General features: G+C 49.9%; 1 protein-coding gene across 1 annotated transcript; it reads left to right on the top strand.

Annotated features, from left to right (window-relative positions):
• Positions 1-4,539: 4,539 nt before the first annotated feature.
• On the top strand, positions 4,540-17,448 carry GSDMA (gasdermin A). Its single transcript, XM_047709067.1, has 12 exons — positions 4,540-4,691; positions 6,196-6,414; positions 6,596-6,776; positions 10,690-10,855; positions 11,701-11,797; positions 12,314-12,361; positions 12,767-12,790; positions 13,521-13,544; positions 14,135-14,289; positions 14,764-14,878; positions 15,996-16,069; positions 16,772-17,448. Exons 2-12 carry the CDS (start codon positions 6,201-6,203, stop codon positions 17,012-17,014), a joined length of 1,341 nt encoding a protein of 446 aa, XP_047565023.1. The 5' UTR covers positions 4,540-4,691; positions 6,196-6,200; the 3' UTR covers positions 17,015-17,448.
• Positions 17,449-18,910: the final 1,462 nt, after the last annotated feature.

Here is an 18,910-nt window from a genome sequence, read left to right as displayed (position 1 = left end):
TCAACTCTGGCACTAATGGGCAGAAGAGGTAAAGGGTGGGGGCAGGGGCAGAAATTTAAAATTTTACTGCAGACCACCTCTGAGACTGGGGCTTCCCCAAATTCAAATCATCCCATGGTATTTATTCTCTGTTGTGCAGATGAAGACCTCCCTGGACTAGAATTTCATCTAGGGGGAGGTAGGGCTCTTCTATCTTCACTTCAAGCTGCTCAGGGACTTTCAGATCAGAGCTGAAGGTGACCCAGGCCCTGGTAGGATTCTGCAGCCTTGGCATACCAAGGGATGGACCCCTCTATACCAGGGAGCACAACATCTTGTCATCACTCTGTGCCCCCTCTGCCACCCCTTCCAACCTTCAGGTGCATGCCAAGAACACCTGGCTTTCCCTGACCAGGACAAGGGAAAGCAGAGTGGGTCTTGCATAGACCCAAGGTTGCTGGTGAAATGAGAGGCACTTCGGCTCCAAGTTCTCTTGGAAGCAGACCTACAAAGGCTCCATCTGGGACCCAGTATCTTTTACAAGGATCTAGGGGCTCTGTCCCATCAGGAGGGGCCTAACAATCATAGCTGAGGAGGAAAGCTTCTCTTTCATCAACCATGAAGTGGACAGGAGCTCCAACACCTGCTCCAGCTGCATCTCCAGGGGCTCAGGAAGAGCTGGGGTTCTTGAGGGGGGATCAGCTGACAGAGGAGGCATCTGGATTTGGGCTGGAACTGGCTGTGGACTCCTTGCCCATACCAGCCTCGTGGGTGGAGGCATCGGCAGTGGAGGGCTGAGGACAGCAAGGGCTGACACCTTGAAGTTTGACACACTTCTTTAGTTCTTCAGCATGACTTTGAGTTGAACAAGTGTCACAAGACTTGTCTACTCAGCCAGGAGTTTGGAGGTCTCTGGGCTCCAAAGCTGATTTGGGAATTTGGGAAGAAATCTCAAAGTATTTTAGGGAATAAGAAAGGATTCTGTGGGGGGTCACCTGGGTGTCTCAGTCGGTTAAGCGTCTGCCTTCGGCTCAGGTCATGATCTTGAAGTCCTGGGATCAAGTTCCTGCTCAGCAGGGAGCCTGCTTCTCCCTTCCCTCTGCCTCTTCCCTCTGTACATGCTCTCTCTCTCTCTCTCTCTCAAATAAATAAATAAATAAATCTTAAAAGAAAATAAACTAAAGGATTCTGGGGGTTTTATTTTGTTCAGAAAGGAGAATTTATAGAAGCATAGCTCACAATCTGCAGTCTGAACCCCAAAACTTCCAACCTCCAGTAGGCAATATAAACTGCAATGCCGCTGGGACATGTTCTTCCTGCCCCTCCATCCGACAGTCACGCACTCCAGCCTATCTTCCTCCCTAGTCGGTTTTTACTCAGAGAGGGTCTGGCAGTATGTCTGTGCCAGCTGTTTCCCATTCTTGCCAGGATCAGTACCTTACACCCTTCTGAACTCCACTAGCCTATTCCCTTTCTATCCTCTTTGGCCCCTTCCTACGGAGAAAATTAACAATAGTAAAAGGTAAATGGATATGGAAATAACAGCCTGTCCCAATGTCTGCGTTTGCAGTGCACTCTATGGTCAGAAAGACAGTCAGGTTCCTAGAGAATAGATGGCTTCCTCCCCTAGAACAGCTCCCTTCCCTGATCCCCATTTTCTAGCAACTACGCACAAATCACAAGCTTAGTGCCCACATTAGAAATGATTATCGCGTTACCTCCCCGGAGTGACCACCAGAGGGAGATAGAGAGCAGAGCTTGCTGCCTGAAACCGCACCACGCACCACCCGGCCTCCTGTTTTCAATAAGGCACTTTTAATCCACCCAAAGAATTCTTACGAATTAGTCTAAATTAAATCTCTTCCAGCACAATTTAAATTATATCCCAGATTCCCCTGATGGTAAACCAAGACTCCTAGGAGAAGGAGCCTCTGAACTCTAAAGGGGTTCTCTGGCCTATCCCTAAGACCACGAGGAACAGGGACAGGAGAAGTAACAAAAAGATGGGGTATCCCGGGTGGGTGGGAGGAGCAGCGCAGGACAAGGCTGGCATGGATATTTTTATTCCAAAAGCACAAGATCTTCAACTTGGCTGATCCCGCAAACTCTTATTTCTTCTTTACCTTGAACCCTCCAAGCTGCCTTCTGGGAACGTCATGAGGCCGTTTGGGGGATGATGCAATGGGACAGAGGTGGGATAGGGTGGCACAAAGAGAACAAGTACAGGCCTGGTAGAGTCCAGAGTGAATGAAGGAGGGTGAGAGAAATGAAAGGAGCAAAAATTCCGGGTCAGAAGCGAGAAAGCTGGCTAAATGGACTTTTGAGGTCCTCAAAGAGAACAGATACACATGGGGCTTCTCCAAATCACCAGTCTCCAGGTCTTTGGAGGGTGACCCAGGCTGGAAACTTTGGCGTGCAGCCAGTGGAAAGAGGGTAGACACCAGCGGGAAACTCCCAAAAGTCTCACTGAGGCAATGGTGGGCCAGTGGGAGGGTGGGGAGTGGGGCCCTTCTCTGGAGCTGATTAAAGGATGAGAGACCGCACAGCCCAGGATGACATGCTCGATGACAGTGGCATCACATCAAAGCACTGATTAAGAGATACAGAAAGGAAGACACAAGTAGAGATGGAACGAATATAGCACATACACCGATTTCTGCGTACATGCGCCCATGGGACAGGGACCGAGTGACTAATGACAGCCTTCCCACACATCCAAGCCCTTGGTTGGAGCTATTGAAGGAGGAACTACTAGATAGTCACACAAGAAGGGCCTGGGGGATAGGAAGGAAGCTGAGCCAAAAGATGGGGGCAGGAACCAGAGACCCAGGAGGTTTTGTTTTATGACACAGAGAAGAGAGATTTGAGAGCATCTGTCATATTGAATGATACTTTGTAGACAATGGTATAATTCATTTTTTAAGGAGTTTTGCCAAGCGTAGTGTGGTCTGATCTTGACATTCACCACCAGCCCCTCAAGAAAACCTCCAGTAAAGATCTAACTTCTCTTCATCTCATGGTTTTCTTTTTCAGAAACAGAGAGAGAGGGGCGCCTGGGTGGCTCAGTCAGTTGAGCATCTGCCTTTAGCTCAGGTCATGATCCCAGGGTCCTGGGATCAAGTCCCTCATTAGGCTCCCTGCCCAGCGGTGAGTCTGCTTTTCCCTCTCTCCCTGCCTCTCCCCCAGTTTGTGCTCTCTCTTGCTCACTCTGTCTCAAATAAGTAAATAAAATCTTTTAAAAAGATAGAGTCTACGGCCATACCACCCTGAACACTCCCGATCTCGTCTAAAAAGATGGAAAAGGAGAGACAACGGAGTGGGGAGAGGGCGGGGGGAGGGGAAAATCCTAAGCAGGCTCCATGCCCAGCTCGATCTTACCACCCCGAGATCATGACCTGAGTCAAAATCAAGAGTTGGACGTTTAACCAGCTGAGCCACCCAGGCGCCCCTCTTCACAGTCTTCAAGTCTGCATTTCTTTTTCGATGAGTGGTATATGAGAAGAGCCTCCAAGTTAGAGTATGAAAACAGACTCAGTTGTCTGATATGTTGGGGTATTGTTGATACATATCCCAACACTATAGAAGTCTTGCTTGGAACTGTCTTGATTTGTCATCTAGAAACCTGACCAGGTGCATAAAGTCTCCTTTAAAATTCCTATCAGGGGGCACCTGGGTGGCTCAGTGGGTTGGGCTTCTGCCTTCGGCTCGGGTCATGGTCTCAGGGTCCTGGGATTGGCCCCGCATCCGGCTCTCTGCTCAGCAGGGAGCCTGCTTCCCCATCTCTCTCTGCCTGCCTCTCTGCCTACTTGTAATCTCTCTGTCAAATAAATAAATAAAATCTTTGGAAAAAAAAAATTCCTATCTGACACAGTCTTCAGAACAGCTCCCAAGACAGATGTACCCTCTAGCCTTGCTACTCACTCTGCTCTGCCACTGCGTGTCTTCAGCATGTCGGCTCCTCCAAGAGGAGACGACGTGCTGAACACAACACACCGGAAAACCACTTGGTCTATCTCCATCTCTGCCTACACGGACATAGGTGGCTAGCAGTGCCATTGACACATCTTTGTAGCTAAAACAAAGGGCAGGAGGGAGTGATGTGCAGACAGACCAGCAGAAAGATAGAGGACAACTTTTCAGCCACTCTGCTTTCGATTGGAATCTGTGGACATACAGGATTTCTTGCCCCCTGATCACGCCCACAAGGCCTCATCATGAATCCAAGATGCTTCCCAATGACCATGATGGTGACAGAACAGAGATGCCTTCCCTCAGCACATGTCCACGTACAGACAAACACACCTCCCACTGCCTCTCCGTGGCCTCTCTCCCAAAGGTGCCTTCCTTCCTCTTCTCTCAACCCAGCGAGCCAAGACTCAGTGGCCACCTGTCTCTGGTCTGGCTCCTTCCACCCACGCTGGCACCTGCCAGGCAGCTCTCCGCCCCCACAGCCCTCAGGAGGCCAGGGCCCAGGGCCTGGGGCAGGGCACACGTGGAACAGGTTGATGCTGTTCTCCCGGAAGTAGAGCAGGAGAGGGGTGGGGTCACGGGGCAGGCGGGGTCCCTGGAAGCCTACATCCTTGCCTCCAGAGAGGCATAAAGCTGTCGCCCATGCTGGAGAGGGACAGTAGCTCCCTCAACCTGCAGACTGAGCGAGTCCTGGGCCCTTATCCCTGATCCGGCTGCTGGACAGGAACTGAAACGGCTGTCTGGTAAGAGCTTGATGACAGCAGGGGAGGTGGGGGTGTTCTAGGGATGAATGAGAACATGGGTGGGTAGGGAAGGGCCTAGGAGTCCCCTAGAGCCCGGGGAGAACATATCTTCATAAGCCTTGCAGGGAGAAGTGAGAAGTGGTCCTGGAAGCCCCTCTCTGGTAAGGAAGAGACAGAAGTTTCCTGATCCCTTCCCACAGGCATCTGACTGGCCCCTGGAGGTTGTCCTGTCCCATCCCGGCCCACCCGGGAATGAGGGGTGAAAAAGGCACCTTGGAGCCCATGTGATTGGCAGGTGGCCCATGCACCTGCCTGTGTGTCTCCCACTTCTCTGACTCTGTGAGGGGCCCATGGGGGAAGTGAGGGCAGTTCCAGGCTAGCTGGTGAGTCCTCTCCCACCCACGGCTGGGCCATGGAGCCAGCCAGCCAGAGAACCTGGACTTGAACCTCTAAGGCCGGGACCTGAGGCTCTGAAGTTCAGGCTCTTGCAGACCCCACATTCTCCAGGGCCCTCGCACCCCAGTATATGTCTCCCAGGGCCACGTTCATTCATTCATTTCCTCATTCATTCTTTCCACACACATCTGCCAGGCTCTAGGCCTGCACCAGGTGCTGTGCTCGGTGCCAACGCTGCCTAGATGACTAAGACTCGTTTCCTGCCCTCTGAGAGGCCACAGTCGAGTAGGCGAGAGCCCGGAGAACAGATCATAACAACACCAACAACGTCAGGTTGCAGGTGTTTAGGAAGGGCGCGTACAAAGGGCTCTGGGGACACAGGATAGAGTCACTAGCTGCCTGAAGGGGAGGGAGAAGGGAGCCACAAAAGAGGTGACCCAGATTGAATCTTAGAGGGATGAATAGGGATTCTTTAGATTGGAAGGGAGTGTACTAGAAGCAGAGGGAGCCAAGGCAACGATTGAAATGCCTGGGTGTACTGGGTGGCCCCTGGCAGGAATTGGGTCTGCTCTGAGGCAGGAGCCAGGGGGTGGGCACAAGGGAAGTGACCTCCACCCAAAGAAGGGGCAACAGGGCAGGCAAACCGCGTCTGCCTCCTCAGGCCCTCTGCACCAGTGGGGGCTGCCTGCCTCCCCGGACTCCCCAGTTCCGGCCGTCAGAGTTCTCTGGGGAAAGGGAAGCTGGGCAGAGCTGCATGGGAGAAGCTTGACTTCCCTCACGTGTGAAACGTCCCAACCTGGCTCCAAGTTCAAGTTCATGAGGGACATGAATGAGCCATGCGCAAAGCACCCTTGACAGGCAAGGCTTGGCTTCTCTATGCAGCCGTGTGACTTCAGACAAGTTGCCTCAGCTTTCTCAGCTGCTTTTCCTCCTCACAAAGCGAAGGCTCCTTGCATTGCTTTCAGCTCTGACATTCCTAGAGTCCCAGCATCTTTAAAGGCACCCCCTCCCCCAAAGCTAGGTGATTTCTCTTGGCCGGAGCCCTTGCCATGTCTCGGTCTCCCAGCTTATCACTCTCCTGTCTCCCCCCAAAACCCGACCCTGACAGAGAAAATGACCATCTTTGAAAATGTCACCCGAGCCCTGGCCAGACAGCTAAACCCTAGAGGGGACCTGACGCCCCTTGACAGCCTCATAGACTTCAAGCGCTTCCATCCCTTCTGCCTGGTGCTGAGGAAGAGGAAGAGCACACTCTTCTGGGGTGCCCGGTATGTCCGCACTGACTACACCCTCCTGGACGTTCTAGAAGCTGGCAGCTCGCCTGCAGGTCAGTGTGGGTGCGAGGTTGGGCCCCGATGGGTGGGTGCCAGGTCCTGGCTTATGAGGGGGAACCCAAAGCTCCCTCTGCCCGGTTGTGCTTTGGTGTCACGTAGCCACGAGTTCTCCCAGGAGGCAGGGGAAGAGGGATGCTGCTCAGCCTGGCCCCTTTCATCTTCTCTCTCCTGCAGATCCGACAGATTCTGGGAACTTTAGCTTTAAGAATATGCTGGATGCCCGAGTGGAGGGAGAGGTGGATGTGCCAAAGACAGTCAAGGTCACGGGGACTGCGGGGCTGTCCAGGAGTAGTACCCTGGAGGTCCAGACACTCAGTGTAGCCCCTAAGGCTCTGGAGACCTTGCACCAGGAGAGGTGAGAGTGGCAGGGCTGGGGGGCTACCAGGATGGGTGGGTGGCACTTGGAAAGGCTGCTTTGGGCCCTGAGTTAACGGGCAGGGCCCTCACACTGACCTTCACCTATGGGTCATCACAGCGGAGCTCTTAAAGGTGACAATTCTGGGGGCGTCTGGGAGGCTCAGTCATTAGGCGTCTGCCTTTGGCTCAGGTCATGATCCCAGGGTCCTGTAATCGAGTTCTGCCTCAGGCTCCCTGCTCAGTGGAGAGTCTGCTTCTCCCTCTGCCTGCTGCTCCCCTGCTTGTGCTCACTCTCTCTCTGTCAAATAAATAAATAAAATCTCCAAAGAAAAAAAAGAAAGAAAGAAAAAGATGACCATGTGGTCCATGGGGGCATCTCCTAACCACCCCTAGCCATCTCTTTCCACTACTTCCAGTACCACTCCCCTCTCTCATTCTCGCTCTCTCTCTCTCTCTCTCTCTCTCACACACACACACACACACACACATAAGTATGAGCATGTTCACATTAACTTGCTGTGTGACCTTGGAAAAAATCACTTTTCCTCTCAGGACCTCAGTTTTCTTTCCTGAAAAATGATGTGGTTCCATGAAAATCTCTAGGATTCCTTCCTAAACTTGACTCTATAAAAGGGAAAAGGTCTTATCTGCTCCCTACTGAAGCTTGGGCACAGCGTTCTGCTCCCATAAATCAAGCCATCTGCCCGGTCCTATACCTACACAAGGCAGCCCTTGGGAACGCTTCTCCCACGGCACAAGGGGTGTGGCTGATGCCATGTCGATGCTGGGCACCTCAAATGGGGGTGCTTGCCAGGGAAACTGACTTTTAAGTAGTTAAGTGGTGGTTGAAAGGAGGGAGGCAGGAGGGAAGTGATGGGGTGCTTAAATATTCATACAGCCTCAAAGGAGTGCAAAACACCCCACTAGGAGCCGGGGTGCATTGGAATATCTTTGTACAAGAACCTCACAATCTAGGGCTTGTAAAAAAAAAATCTGTAAAACATAACTATAATCCAGGGTGAGAGATAGTGCCTAGGAGGACTTTGCCTGAGTTTTGTGGCAGGCTGGAGGGACTTCTGGCTGGGGAAATGAAGGGGGACTTCACGGAGGAGGCAGCCCATGATCCAGGCCTTGAAAGATGAGTAGAAATTGAACATGAAGCTCTGGGAGAAGGACATTAGAAGGACACGTGGGTGAGAAATCTCAAAACCACTAGGGAGCATGAAGAGCTGCTTTGGCAGGAGCAGAAAAAGTATGAGCAAGTGGGAGGCAGAGGCTAAGGCCCAGATCATGGAGGACCCAGGTGCCTGGTCAAGGATGTGGAACTATTCTGTAGGCTTCAGGGGGACCCCAAGGATGCTTTGGGGTTTTTTTGTTTGTTTTTTGTGGGTTTTTTTTAAAGATTTTATTTATTCATTTGACAGAGATCACAAGTAGGCAGAGAGACAGGCAGAGAGAGAGATAGAGGAGGAAGCAGGCTCCCTGCTGAGCAGAGAGCCCAATGCAGGGCTTGATCCCAGGACCCTGGGATCATGACCCGAGCTGAAGGCAGAGGCTTTAACCCACTGACCCACCCAGGCACCCCTGTTTTTGTTGTTTTAAGATTTTATTTATTTGACAGAGAGAGACTCAGCGAGAGAGGGAACACAAGCAGGGGTAGTGGGAGAGAGAGAAGCAGGCTTCCCTCTGAGCAGGGAGCCTGATGTGGGGCTTGATCCCAGGACCCTGATGTGGGGCTTGATCCCAGGACCCTGGGATCATGACCTGAGCCAAAGGCAGACACTTAATGACTGAGCCACCCAGGCACCCCCCGAGGATGCTTTGATGTGCATGGTGATTAATCTGGCCAGACAGAGGAAGTGTGACAGCTAGAGGACAGGCAGACAGGCAAGACATCAGTCCACTGTCCATCAGAGATGCAAAATGAGGACGAGAACTGGGAAGAGCAGTCAGCATAAAGAGGGAGGAACCCGTCGGGGCTGGGGCACCCCGGGGCACCAGAATGGACTGGACTTGATGGCTGATTGCAGGGTGAGGGAGAAGGTTTGGTCGGAGATGATGCTGATGGAGAGCCAATGTCCAACACGATAACTATGTTAATAATTGTATTCTGTCCACGGGAAATTCACTAAGAAAGTAGATCACCACACATGCACAAAATGGTACCTGTGTGAGGAGCTAGCTATGTTCATTAGCTTGACTGTACCAACCATTTCTTTATGTAGAGGTATGTCAAAACATTCTGTGGGGCGCCTGGCTGGCTCAGTTGGAAGAGCATGCAATTCTTGATCTTGGGGTTGTGAGTTCAAGCCTTGCACTGGGTATAGAGATTACTAAAAACAAAACAAAACAAACAAACAAAAAATCTAAACAAATGAACAAAAAAAACTTTAAAAAATGTTGTCTACCTTAAATAAATACAACTTTTATTAAAATAATTACATATATGAAAACGTTAAAAAATTAACTCTGAGATTTAACCCAAGTGATGACATAAACAAAAACAAGAAGACAGACTTTAGAAGTATTTGGAGAGAAAGACTGTGAGCTCCTTCTGGACATTTTGAGTTTGTGGGTCCAGTGAGGCATTAGTTGAGTGACCACAGTCGACAACATTACATTGTATACGTTGTACATCTAAAACTAACATGATGATATACGTCAATTATATCTCATTTTATTTTATTTTTTAAAGATTTTATTCATTTATTTAGAGACAGAGAGAAAGGGACCAAGTGGGGGGAGGGGCAAAGGGTGAGGAAGAGAGACAGAATCCCCCACCCACGCTGAGCCTGGAGCCCGACGGGGGGCCCGTTCCCACAACCCCAAGATCATAACCCAAGCTGAAGCCAAGAGCCAGACTCTCAACCGACTGAGCCACCCAGGTGCCCCAATTATATCTCATTTTAGAAGAAAAATTTTAAGGCAGTTGGATATGAGGGCCCAGAGCTCAGGAGAGAAGTCAAGGTCAAGATCCCTGTGGGGTGGTCGGCCATATAAAGATGGAAACTATAGGAATGAGGTGCGGGGAGCGGATATTCAAGGAAGTCCAGACAGCAGAGACCTGAGAACAGAATCTTAGAGAATGTAATATTTTAAGCAACCCAAGAAACTAGCACAGGAGACACAGACAGAACAGGTAGGAATTAGAAGGCTGAAAGCTGGGAGCAGAAGCAGGGTGGCAGGGTGGGACCGAAGCCAGGAGAAGACCGAATCACAGGGAGGCTTTGGGCAGCAGGGTCGGTGTTGTGCAGAGTGAGAGAAGGTCTGTGAATGCGGCGGGTGCGAGGTTGTTGGGATTTCAGTTGAGGAGTGGAAATAGAAGCCAAATGATTAATTTAAGAGTGGACAGTGAGGAAGTAAAGGCAGTGTGAATGGGCCCATCTTTTGAGATACTTGCCAGTGAAGCAAAGGAGAAAAAAACAGAAGGGTAATTTGAGGGAGTGGCAAGATCAAAGGACATGTTTCTGGAAGCCAGCAAGCGGGGAGGAGGAACTGGTGTTAATAGCAAGAGAGAGGTTAAGAGACGGGCCCCAGGAGAGATGAACAGGACTAAGAACAGGGAGGAGGGAAGAGAGGGGAAGGCACCCTGAGACAGAGGGAAAAGGGGGAAGGAGCAAGCAGAGGGCCCTCTTCCCGGCCAGGAACCATGCCAGATGATTTCCTAGTTTTCCTCTCAGCATCCCTGGAGGGAGGTGTCATTACCCTCATTTTATGGATGAGGCTCCCCGGACGCAGAGTGGCTGCCCTGCCACCTGGGCTTTGGCCTCAGTCTCCTACTCCAGAGTCCTCACCCCTCTCCCTGACACCACCATGCCTTGCCCCTGTGAATGGCCGAGGAACCGAAAAGCGCGTGATGGCCCAGGCGGGGAGAGGTTCTGACCCATCTCTTCGTGTGTCTCCTGCCCCAGGAAGCTGGCAGCCGAGCACCCATTCCTGAAGGAGATGCGAGAGCGAGGGGAGAACCTGTATGTGGTCATGGAGGTGGTAGAGACAGTGCAGGAGGTCACTCTGGAGAAAACCGGCAAGGCGGAGGGCTGCTTCTCCCTCCCGTTCTTTGCCCCCTTGGGACTTCAGGTTTGGTTCTCTCTCTCTCTCTCTCTCTCTCTCTCTCTCTCTCACACACACACACACACACACACACCTATATTTAGCCTCTCCTTGGAGCTTGCATTAAACACATTCATTTTCCCCATCAGTGCCTACCCGGGATACTGAAAATGACCCATTCCGTCTTCCTGCTATTCAAGACTCAGGCCCCTGTCAGCCAGACCCAAGTCCTCTCTCTGGTCAAGGGTGCCCAGTGTGGCCAGAGGCCTGTGCTAGATGCCACAGGGAGCCATCAGGGAAGGGGGAACTCATAGTCATGGGTCATCCCTCATGGTGTTCCTGGTGTACTGGAGAGAGACATTCTCAGTCTCACGGAGGAGACACACAGGTTAAAACCCCGAGAACACAGACCTGGAAGATTCGACGTAGATAAGAAATGCTCCACATACCTAAACCTAGTTTGTATAAATATTCAAGGGGTGAGTTGGAACTGGGAGTAGGGTTAGTCATGGAAGGCTTCCTGAAGGAGGCGAGCACAGGCCAGACGGCGAAGAGGAAGAAGGAACGGGGCCTGTGGAAACTCTCAGGTGGGATGGAGATGCCCGGGCAGGTGATGGAGCTGGTCTGTCCAGTTCCTTTCTGTGTCTGCACCAGGAAGGGAGATACACCTCGTCAGAGGGATGATGCCAAAGGGCTTCACAGTATATCCCATGGAGTCCAGACTAGGTGGAAAGGCAATCAGGGACACAAATGAAAGGTTTTCAACTTCTTATCTCCCCAGAGGTGCTCGGGCCTGCCCCTCCACATGCCCCACCCGCACCCCATGTCTCAGACTCTTGGAGGGTTCAAAAGTCTTCACTGTCTGATCCTAGGGATCCATAAACCACAAGGAGGCTGTGACCATCCCCAAGGGCTGCATCCTGGCCTTTCGAGTGAGACAACTGATGGTCAAAGGCAACGATGAGTGGGGTGAGCGGACACGGGCTTGTTCTCCCCTCCAGACAAGAATTACCCGCATTAGCACTAAGGCGTCCTGGTCCCCTCTGGTGGCGAGCCAGGGAAGGAGTGCTGGAGTTACTGTATTGTGGTCCCAGCTGCCAGGGACAGAACTGCAGGGGGGCTGCTCTGGAGAGGGAGTGAAGGAGCCCCTGGGTCCTGAACACCTCCAGTATGCTAGGCACTGGGTTAGCTGGGGGGTGGGGGGAGCACAGAGATGAAGAAGCTCCGCCTTCTGCTCTCGAGAAGTCTGTAGCCCATGGAGGAAACAGACCCAGATACCAGCACTAGGATGCAAGGCAGAAAATAGAGTCATCCTAGGATTTACAGAGGAAGAGAAGAGTTCCTTCTGCAACAGAGGTGGAGCAGGGGATTGGTGGGGCCTTTGGGGACAGGGACCTAGCCCTTAGCGAAGCCCACGGACTTGACAATAGAGAAGGGAAGATGGGCAGCCGTTTAAGGGTCCTCCTGCTCTCGCCTCTCTTACAGATATTCCACATATCTGCAATGATAACATGCAAACCTTCCCTCCCGGAGGTAAGTGAAATTGCTTCCCCTTTCACCTTATCCTGACATCATCTGCTAAAATCCTGCACCTTCTACTAGCATGTGCCATAATCCTTCAAGGAGGCCCTCGTTTTGTTTCCCAAGTCCCTTTATAAAAATATCTGCCCTCAACTTCAGGAAAGGGAGACAGAAGCACATAAATACTGCCCTAGAGAGACAGAGAAACTGAAAGAGACCGTAAGTCAGAAGCAGAAATAAGACTCAGAGATACTGTGTGTTCCCAGACTGTATGTGTGTCGGGGGGAAGGGAGTGAGCTAACATAATCTCCGTGTGTTTTTATAATGATCACTGATAAAGCTGCCTTGACATCCGCTCTAGATAAAAAGGCACAAATAGGTTTTATGCTGACATATGTACATTGTTTCTGTCTTCAGAAAAGCCAGAGGAGAAGTTCACCCGTAAGTTTTTTCTCGTTTCTTTTTTTTTTTTTTTTAAGATTTACGTATTTATTTGAGAAAGAGAGAGAGACAGAGAGCACAAGCGGGAGGGGCAGGGGTAGGGAAAGAGACTCTCAAGCAGACTCCCTACTGAGCACAGAGCCCTATATGGGGCTCTCTCCCTCCACCCTGGGATCAGGACCTGAGCCAAAATCAAGAGTTGGATGCTTAACTGACTGAGCCACCCAGGTGCCCCTTGACACAGAATTTTAAAACTCCAAACTTCTTCTCCTCTTCCCTGAAAGACTGACTGTTTGCAGGTCTCAGCAAACAACTTTCCCCAAAACATGGCAGAAATTCCAATGGCTTAGGAAAAAGTGGTGGCAGGGGAAGACTTTAGACAGGCTACTCAGGTGGTCTGATGCCGCAGACCTCTGTCCTCGAGGGCCTCCTTAGCTGTAACCTGTCCCACGCACATCTTCTGCCCTGTTGCCCAGCATCTGGGATAGATGAGTCACTGAGTCACAGTGATGCCCACTCAGTCAATCCAGGGGCCCCTTTTCACATTGGATTAGCTTCTTTCCTGCTCCATTCCTGCCTCCCATGAATGGAGCAAGTGTAGCTTCAAGATAGCTGGGACATCCCAGGAAACAGGATGCATTTCCTAACCCCCATTAATGTTTCATCCCCTGGGCATGGCTACTGTTTTGGAGGAGTACATTCTTGTCTTTTCTTTCCCACCCACCCCCAGATGTTAGCCTGGCATCTGATGCTGGTAAGGAATTTTCTAAGTTTCTTCCAAGACTTTGGAATGGGGCAGTGGGCTGCAGAGAGGGAAAGACAAGTGCTGAGTCCCAGGTCTGGGCAACTGGAGCCGCTTCCAGAAGCTATTCCCTTGGACATAGGCTTAGGATGCCAGGCCCCTAGAAGGGTCAGGCCAAGATTCAAGCTAACCTCAATCCACCCATACCCTTGGATAAAGACCCACCCATCCTCGCCTTCACTCAGTCACCAAAGTCATTCTTCTTTGTCGAATAACTCCAGAAGGGGAAATAGACTTTCCTTCTCAACTTTAAGCTGGAGTCTAAGAGAAAGGAAAGTCGATTATCTACTGTCACGGGATGGGGCTTGGGAACGTGGGGAGAATCAACCGTCCGCTTAGATGATAATGTAGGTCCTGGTCCACCTCCTCGCCCTAGACCATCCCCCATAACACCTCAAGTCAGGGTTCATGGAAACTTCATAATCATATTCCCTGGTCAAGAAGAGAGGTCAGGGTCAGGCTGGGAGCAGAGCATGGGGACCCGAGGGGGCTGGATGGGAAGGCTGCCAGACGGAGGGCGCTTGGCTTACCATGTTCAACAGGGGAGGAACATGAGGACTTCAAGACACTAAAAGAAGAAGTTCAAAGAGAGATCCAAGAAGTAAAGAAGCTAAACCAGGCAGGGCAAAGCTCCCTGCTCACCTGCCTCAGCAAACTTCTCGGGAAGAAAAAGGAGCTACAGGACCTGGAACTCACGGTGAGATCCCAGAGGAAGGTTGCTGTTGGGTGTGTGTGGGTGTGGGTGTCACAACTGGCAGAGGACAGGACAGGACAGAGGTGGTCAGCAGCTGGGAGAATCGATTGTGGGTGTCTTCCTTGAGGCTGGCCAGGTGTCCTCCCCACCCCCACCCGGCTGCCACTCCCTCCTCATGCCTCTGGAAAAGGGCACACAGGACAGCTTCTCTCAAAGCACCTGCTGACAGACAGAGGGTAGGCAGTGGGCCAGCAGGGCCCTTCCTCGGAAAGGGGACTGGAACATTTCCCTCCCAGAGTTCAAGGCTCAGGGACCACGAAATCCAGGAGCCCCGTACTTTTCAGAACTTGACACCTTGAAAAAGAAAACAAGGAAATGAGAGATAGTTAACATATCTCCAGGAACTCTGATGGGCCAGGCACCGTGCTGGGCCCCTTACCCGTGTTATCTTAAACCGTTGCCTACCTTTCCCCGCAGCTTGAAGGGGCTCTAGACAAAGGACATGAAGTGACCCTGGAGGCACTCCCAAAAGATGTCTTGGTGTCAAAGGAGGCTATGGATGGCATCCTCTATTTCCTAGGAGCCCTAACAGGTAAGTAGAGAATAAGGTCTTCACTTATGTACCTTTTCAGTGATAGGAATGAATCACCCGGATATATGAATGAATGAATGAATGAACAACTCCATGCATGCATGACAGGAAAATTATACCACCGTTAGAGTAATTTATATCAACATTTAAAGAAATTGGTTAGAGGGACGCCTGGCTGGCTCAATTGGTAGAGCATACAACTCTTGATCTTGAGATTGTGAATTTGAGCCCCACGTTGGGAACAGAGATTGCCTTAATAAAATAAAACAAAATAATAAAAATAAAAAATTGTTTACCTTCCTAAGGATTCACCTGGGCACCTTGGATCATCTGAGAAGGTAGCCTAGCCTTGCTAATAGAGGTTGGGAAGTAACCCTAGTTTTACCAGTCACATAGTTAAAATTTCTACATATAGCTAAGCTCATCACTTGTTTAAAAAAAAAAAAAAAAAGATTATTTTTATTTATTTATTCGAGAGAGAAAACAGGGTGAGAGAGAACAGGAGTGGGGGGTGGGGTGCAGAGGGAGAGGGAGAAGCAGGCTCCCACTGAGCAGAGAGCCTGAAGTGGGGCTGAGCTCCATCCTAGGACCCTGGGATCATGACCTGAGCTGAAGGCAGAGGCTTAACTGACTGAGCCACCCAGCCATCCCTAAGCTCATCACTTTTATATAGAAATTTGTTAGCTTTAATTTCAGAGAGTGACATCTTCTCATCTTGCCCTGAATTCTCTTCTTCCCTCTGAATGAAACATTACCCCACTTAGAAAAACTCCCTGGTCCTTCAGGAGTAAGCTGAAATGTCTGTCCCCTTTAAAAGCCTGCCTTCAAGTACCAAGTCCAAAGTAGACCCCTTGGCTATGGGTCCCTTAACACCCTGTGCTGTCCCTGCACCTGGCTTTGTCTTCTCTGCTAGCCTGCAAGTTCCCTGAGTGAAAGGGGTATGATTTTTACCCAACACCTCTAGCAAAGGTGCCTAGCATAAAGCAGCATTCAACCTGGGATAAATGTGTGGATTAATTAACACTGAAATTCCGGAAGTATACCTCTTTGGGGTCTGAAGTCCCCTTTGTACCAGCACTGCATTTTTATATTTATTTATTTATTTATTTACCTCCAGAGCTAAGTGAAGCCCAACAGAAGCTGCTGATAAAATCGATGGAGAAAAAGATCCTACCCGTGCAGCTAAAGCTGGTGAGAGAAAACTGCAGGTGCCAAGAGAGTTTGGGAGGGAGTCAGCTGGAACTCGTGGAAAGATATAGACTCGGCCTAACAATAGACTGTCCTGGCAAGCCTCTGTTGTAGGGCAGGGGCCCACGCTCACGGCTCATTTGTCTCCATGTTCTCCCTTGTTTGCTATTTTGCAACTGGAAGTAGAAGAGTGAATTTCTGGGCAGTTATCTGGGTTTTTCAGCTTGAGAAGACAGAACACCTTGGCTTTGCTTATTCACAGCCAAGACTGTCTCAATTCACTTCTGTAAAATAGGGCTAACAACAAAAAAAAGGGCTGCTCACCATAACAGGGTTGTTAGAAGGCCCACGTGGAGTTGTAATGTAATGAAAGGAGTTATAGTAAGAGAAAGGTAGCCCTCTTCGTGTTTTTTTTTTTCCCTAAGATTTTATTTACTTGTTTGCCAGAGATCACAAGTAAGCAGAGAAGCAGGCAGAGAGAGGAGGAAGCAGGCTCCCTGCTGAGCAGAGAGCCCGATGTGATGTAGGGCTCAATCCCAGGACCCCGGGATGATCCCAAGACCTCGGGATCATGACCTGAGCTGAAAGCAGAGGCTTAACCCTCCGAGCCACCCAGGCGCCCCCTTCTTCATGGTGCTTATAAGTTAGAAGAAAGGAGGACAGGTTTCCAGTTCTTTCTTTTTACGCTATTTTGGTTCCTTGCAGGTGGAGAACACAATGGAACAGAGTTTCCTACAGGATAAAGAGGGTGTTTTCCCCCTGCAGCCTGACCTGCTCTCCTCCCTTGGGGAAGAGGAACTGACCCTCACAGAGGCCCTAGTGGGGCTGAGTGGCCTCGAAGTGCAGAGATCGGGTCCCCAGTACACGTGGGACCCAGACACCCTCCCCCGCCTCTGTGCCCTATACGCTGGTCTCTCCCTCCTGCAGCTGCTGACCAAGGCCTCCTAACTTGCCTTTCCCACCTGCTTCCTGCCTCCTCATGCCTTCACGACCTCCCTGTGCTGTTTTCTTCACACCCAGGGGTATTTTAGAGCTGTCAGGCTGAAGGTGATGGAAACCCCAGCTGATTACCCAAGATAAGTGATATCTGCTTGTCCAGCTCTACCTCTCCCCCTACCCTTTCAGCTCCACAACCCATCTGTTGATGCTTAGATCCTCCAAAAGTGGAAAAGTTCAATTTTTTTGTGTTTTTTGTTTGTTTGTTTTTTGGAAAAATTCAAATTTTTAAAACTATGAACCATTCCAGCAAAACCAAAAATGATTCATTTCTTATCCCAATCCTCCTGCTTATGCTTCCAAAAATCAAGATTTACTGGAATTAATGGAAAATATTATTTCACTTTGGATGAAATGCCTTTTGATGTTTTTCTTAACTTCTGCCAGGAAAAAAATAAACACTGTCATACTACATATAGATCATGTGTATATGAGTACTATTATACTGTCCACGGGCCAGTTGGAAAGCCCAGAGAACTATGAAGGTATGGAATGTAGAATCGAGATTCTAAAGTTCGAAAATCATCAAAGCAGCTTGTCTTCAAAGAGGAGGGTTTAGGGTCCTCTGGACTCCGGGTGAAGGACTGGGACGGGCTTATTTGTGATACAAACTCAAGAGTAAGGCAACTTGCAAGTATATCAAAAAGAAAATGCAGATAAGTCTTTAAAAAAAAAAAAGAGTACCTAAGAATAAGACTGGCCCCCAACTTTGAAAAGAAATGGTGATATACCTTATTTCACCTTTCCTTCTGCTGCCCTCAATTCAGGGTGGTTGTAGGAGGAAGTAATATGGGCTTGCCATATGGACCTGCAAATATGGTTACCACAATCTTATAAAACTAGCGGGTTCATACCATCCTCCTCTGTCTAAAGCTGGGTTTTAACATCTTTCACCAATTTCTTTTAAAGTAGTTTTATGGGTAGAGTAATTTCTCCAAGGTTGTTGGCCCCAGGAGTCAGACTCGCCCCTTTCTTAGCCACCCTCTCCCTCTCTCCAGTTCCCTCACTCAACAAAAATTCATGATCAACTGCCAAAAACTGTGTTAAGCCATCCTCCCCCAGTCTGGGGCATCTTCCAATAATGCCTCACTACATTGCTCAAAGACATCCTGAATAATTATCTGCTGACCTGGTTGTTTTCCTCTTGTGATGTATACTTAATAAAGAGGTGAGCTAACACCCTAACTATCCAGAAGGGTAACTTCGTAAGGATGAATAACAAAGCTCATCTGTTTTCTGTTTTCCTCCTTTACTCTTCTCGCCCACCTTCAGTTCGATAGGGTGTTATGAAGAAGAGGCTTTAATGAGTCTATTCCAGTGATGATTCAAAAGTCCTGTTATCCATCCTGTAGCCCAAGGGGACAGAGAGACAGTTAGGGAGGAATTGGTCAAGGCATGTTCCCTAAAGCCAGAAAAATGTTTTTCCTTCAGCAAGCAGTTGCTCAGTGCAAGGATCTATTTGCTGTAATAATATGACAAGGAGGAGACAAAGAATACCCTCTTTCTTTTTTTTATTCTTTTAAAGATTTTATTTATTTGACAGAGAGAGAGAGAGATCACAAGTAGGCAGAGAGACAGGCAGAGAGAGAGGGAGAAGCAGGCTCCCCGCCGAGCAGAGAGCGGGATGCCAGGCTGGATCCAAGACCCTGAGACCATGACCTGAGCCAGAGGCTTAACCCAGGCACCCCAGAATACCCTCTTTCTATATGAACATAAAGAATATGGTCAAAGGGGGTGCCTGGGTGGTTCAGTGGTTAAGCCTTTGCCTTTGACTCAGGTCATGATCTCAGGGTCCTAGGATCAAGCCCCGCATAGGCCTCTCTGCTCAGCAGTAAGCCTGCTTCCCAC

Source organism: Lutra lutra, chromosome 16 (assembly GCF_902655055.1).
Source record: "Lutra lutra chromosome 16, mLutLut1.2, whole genome shotgun sequence".
In the NCBI taxonomy this organism is placed as follows: Eukaryota; Metazoa; Chordata; class Mammalia; order Carnivora; family Mustelidae; genus Lutra; species Lutra lutra.
This window is presented reverse-complemented; position numbering and strand designations above follow the sequence as displayed.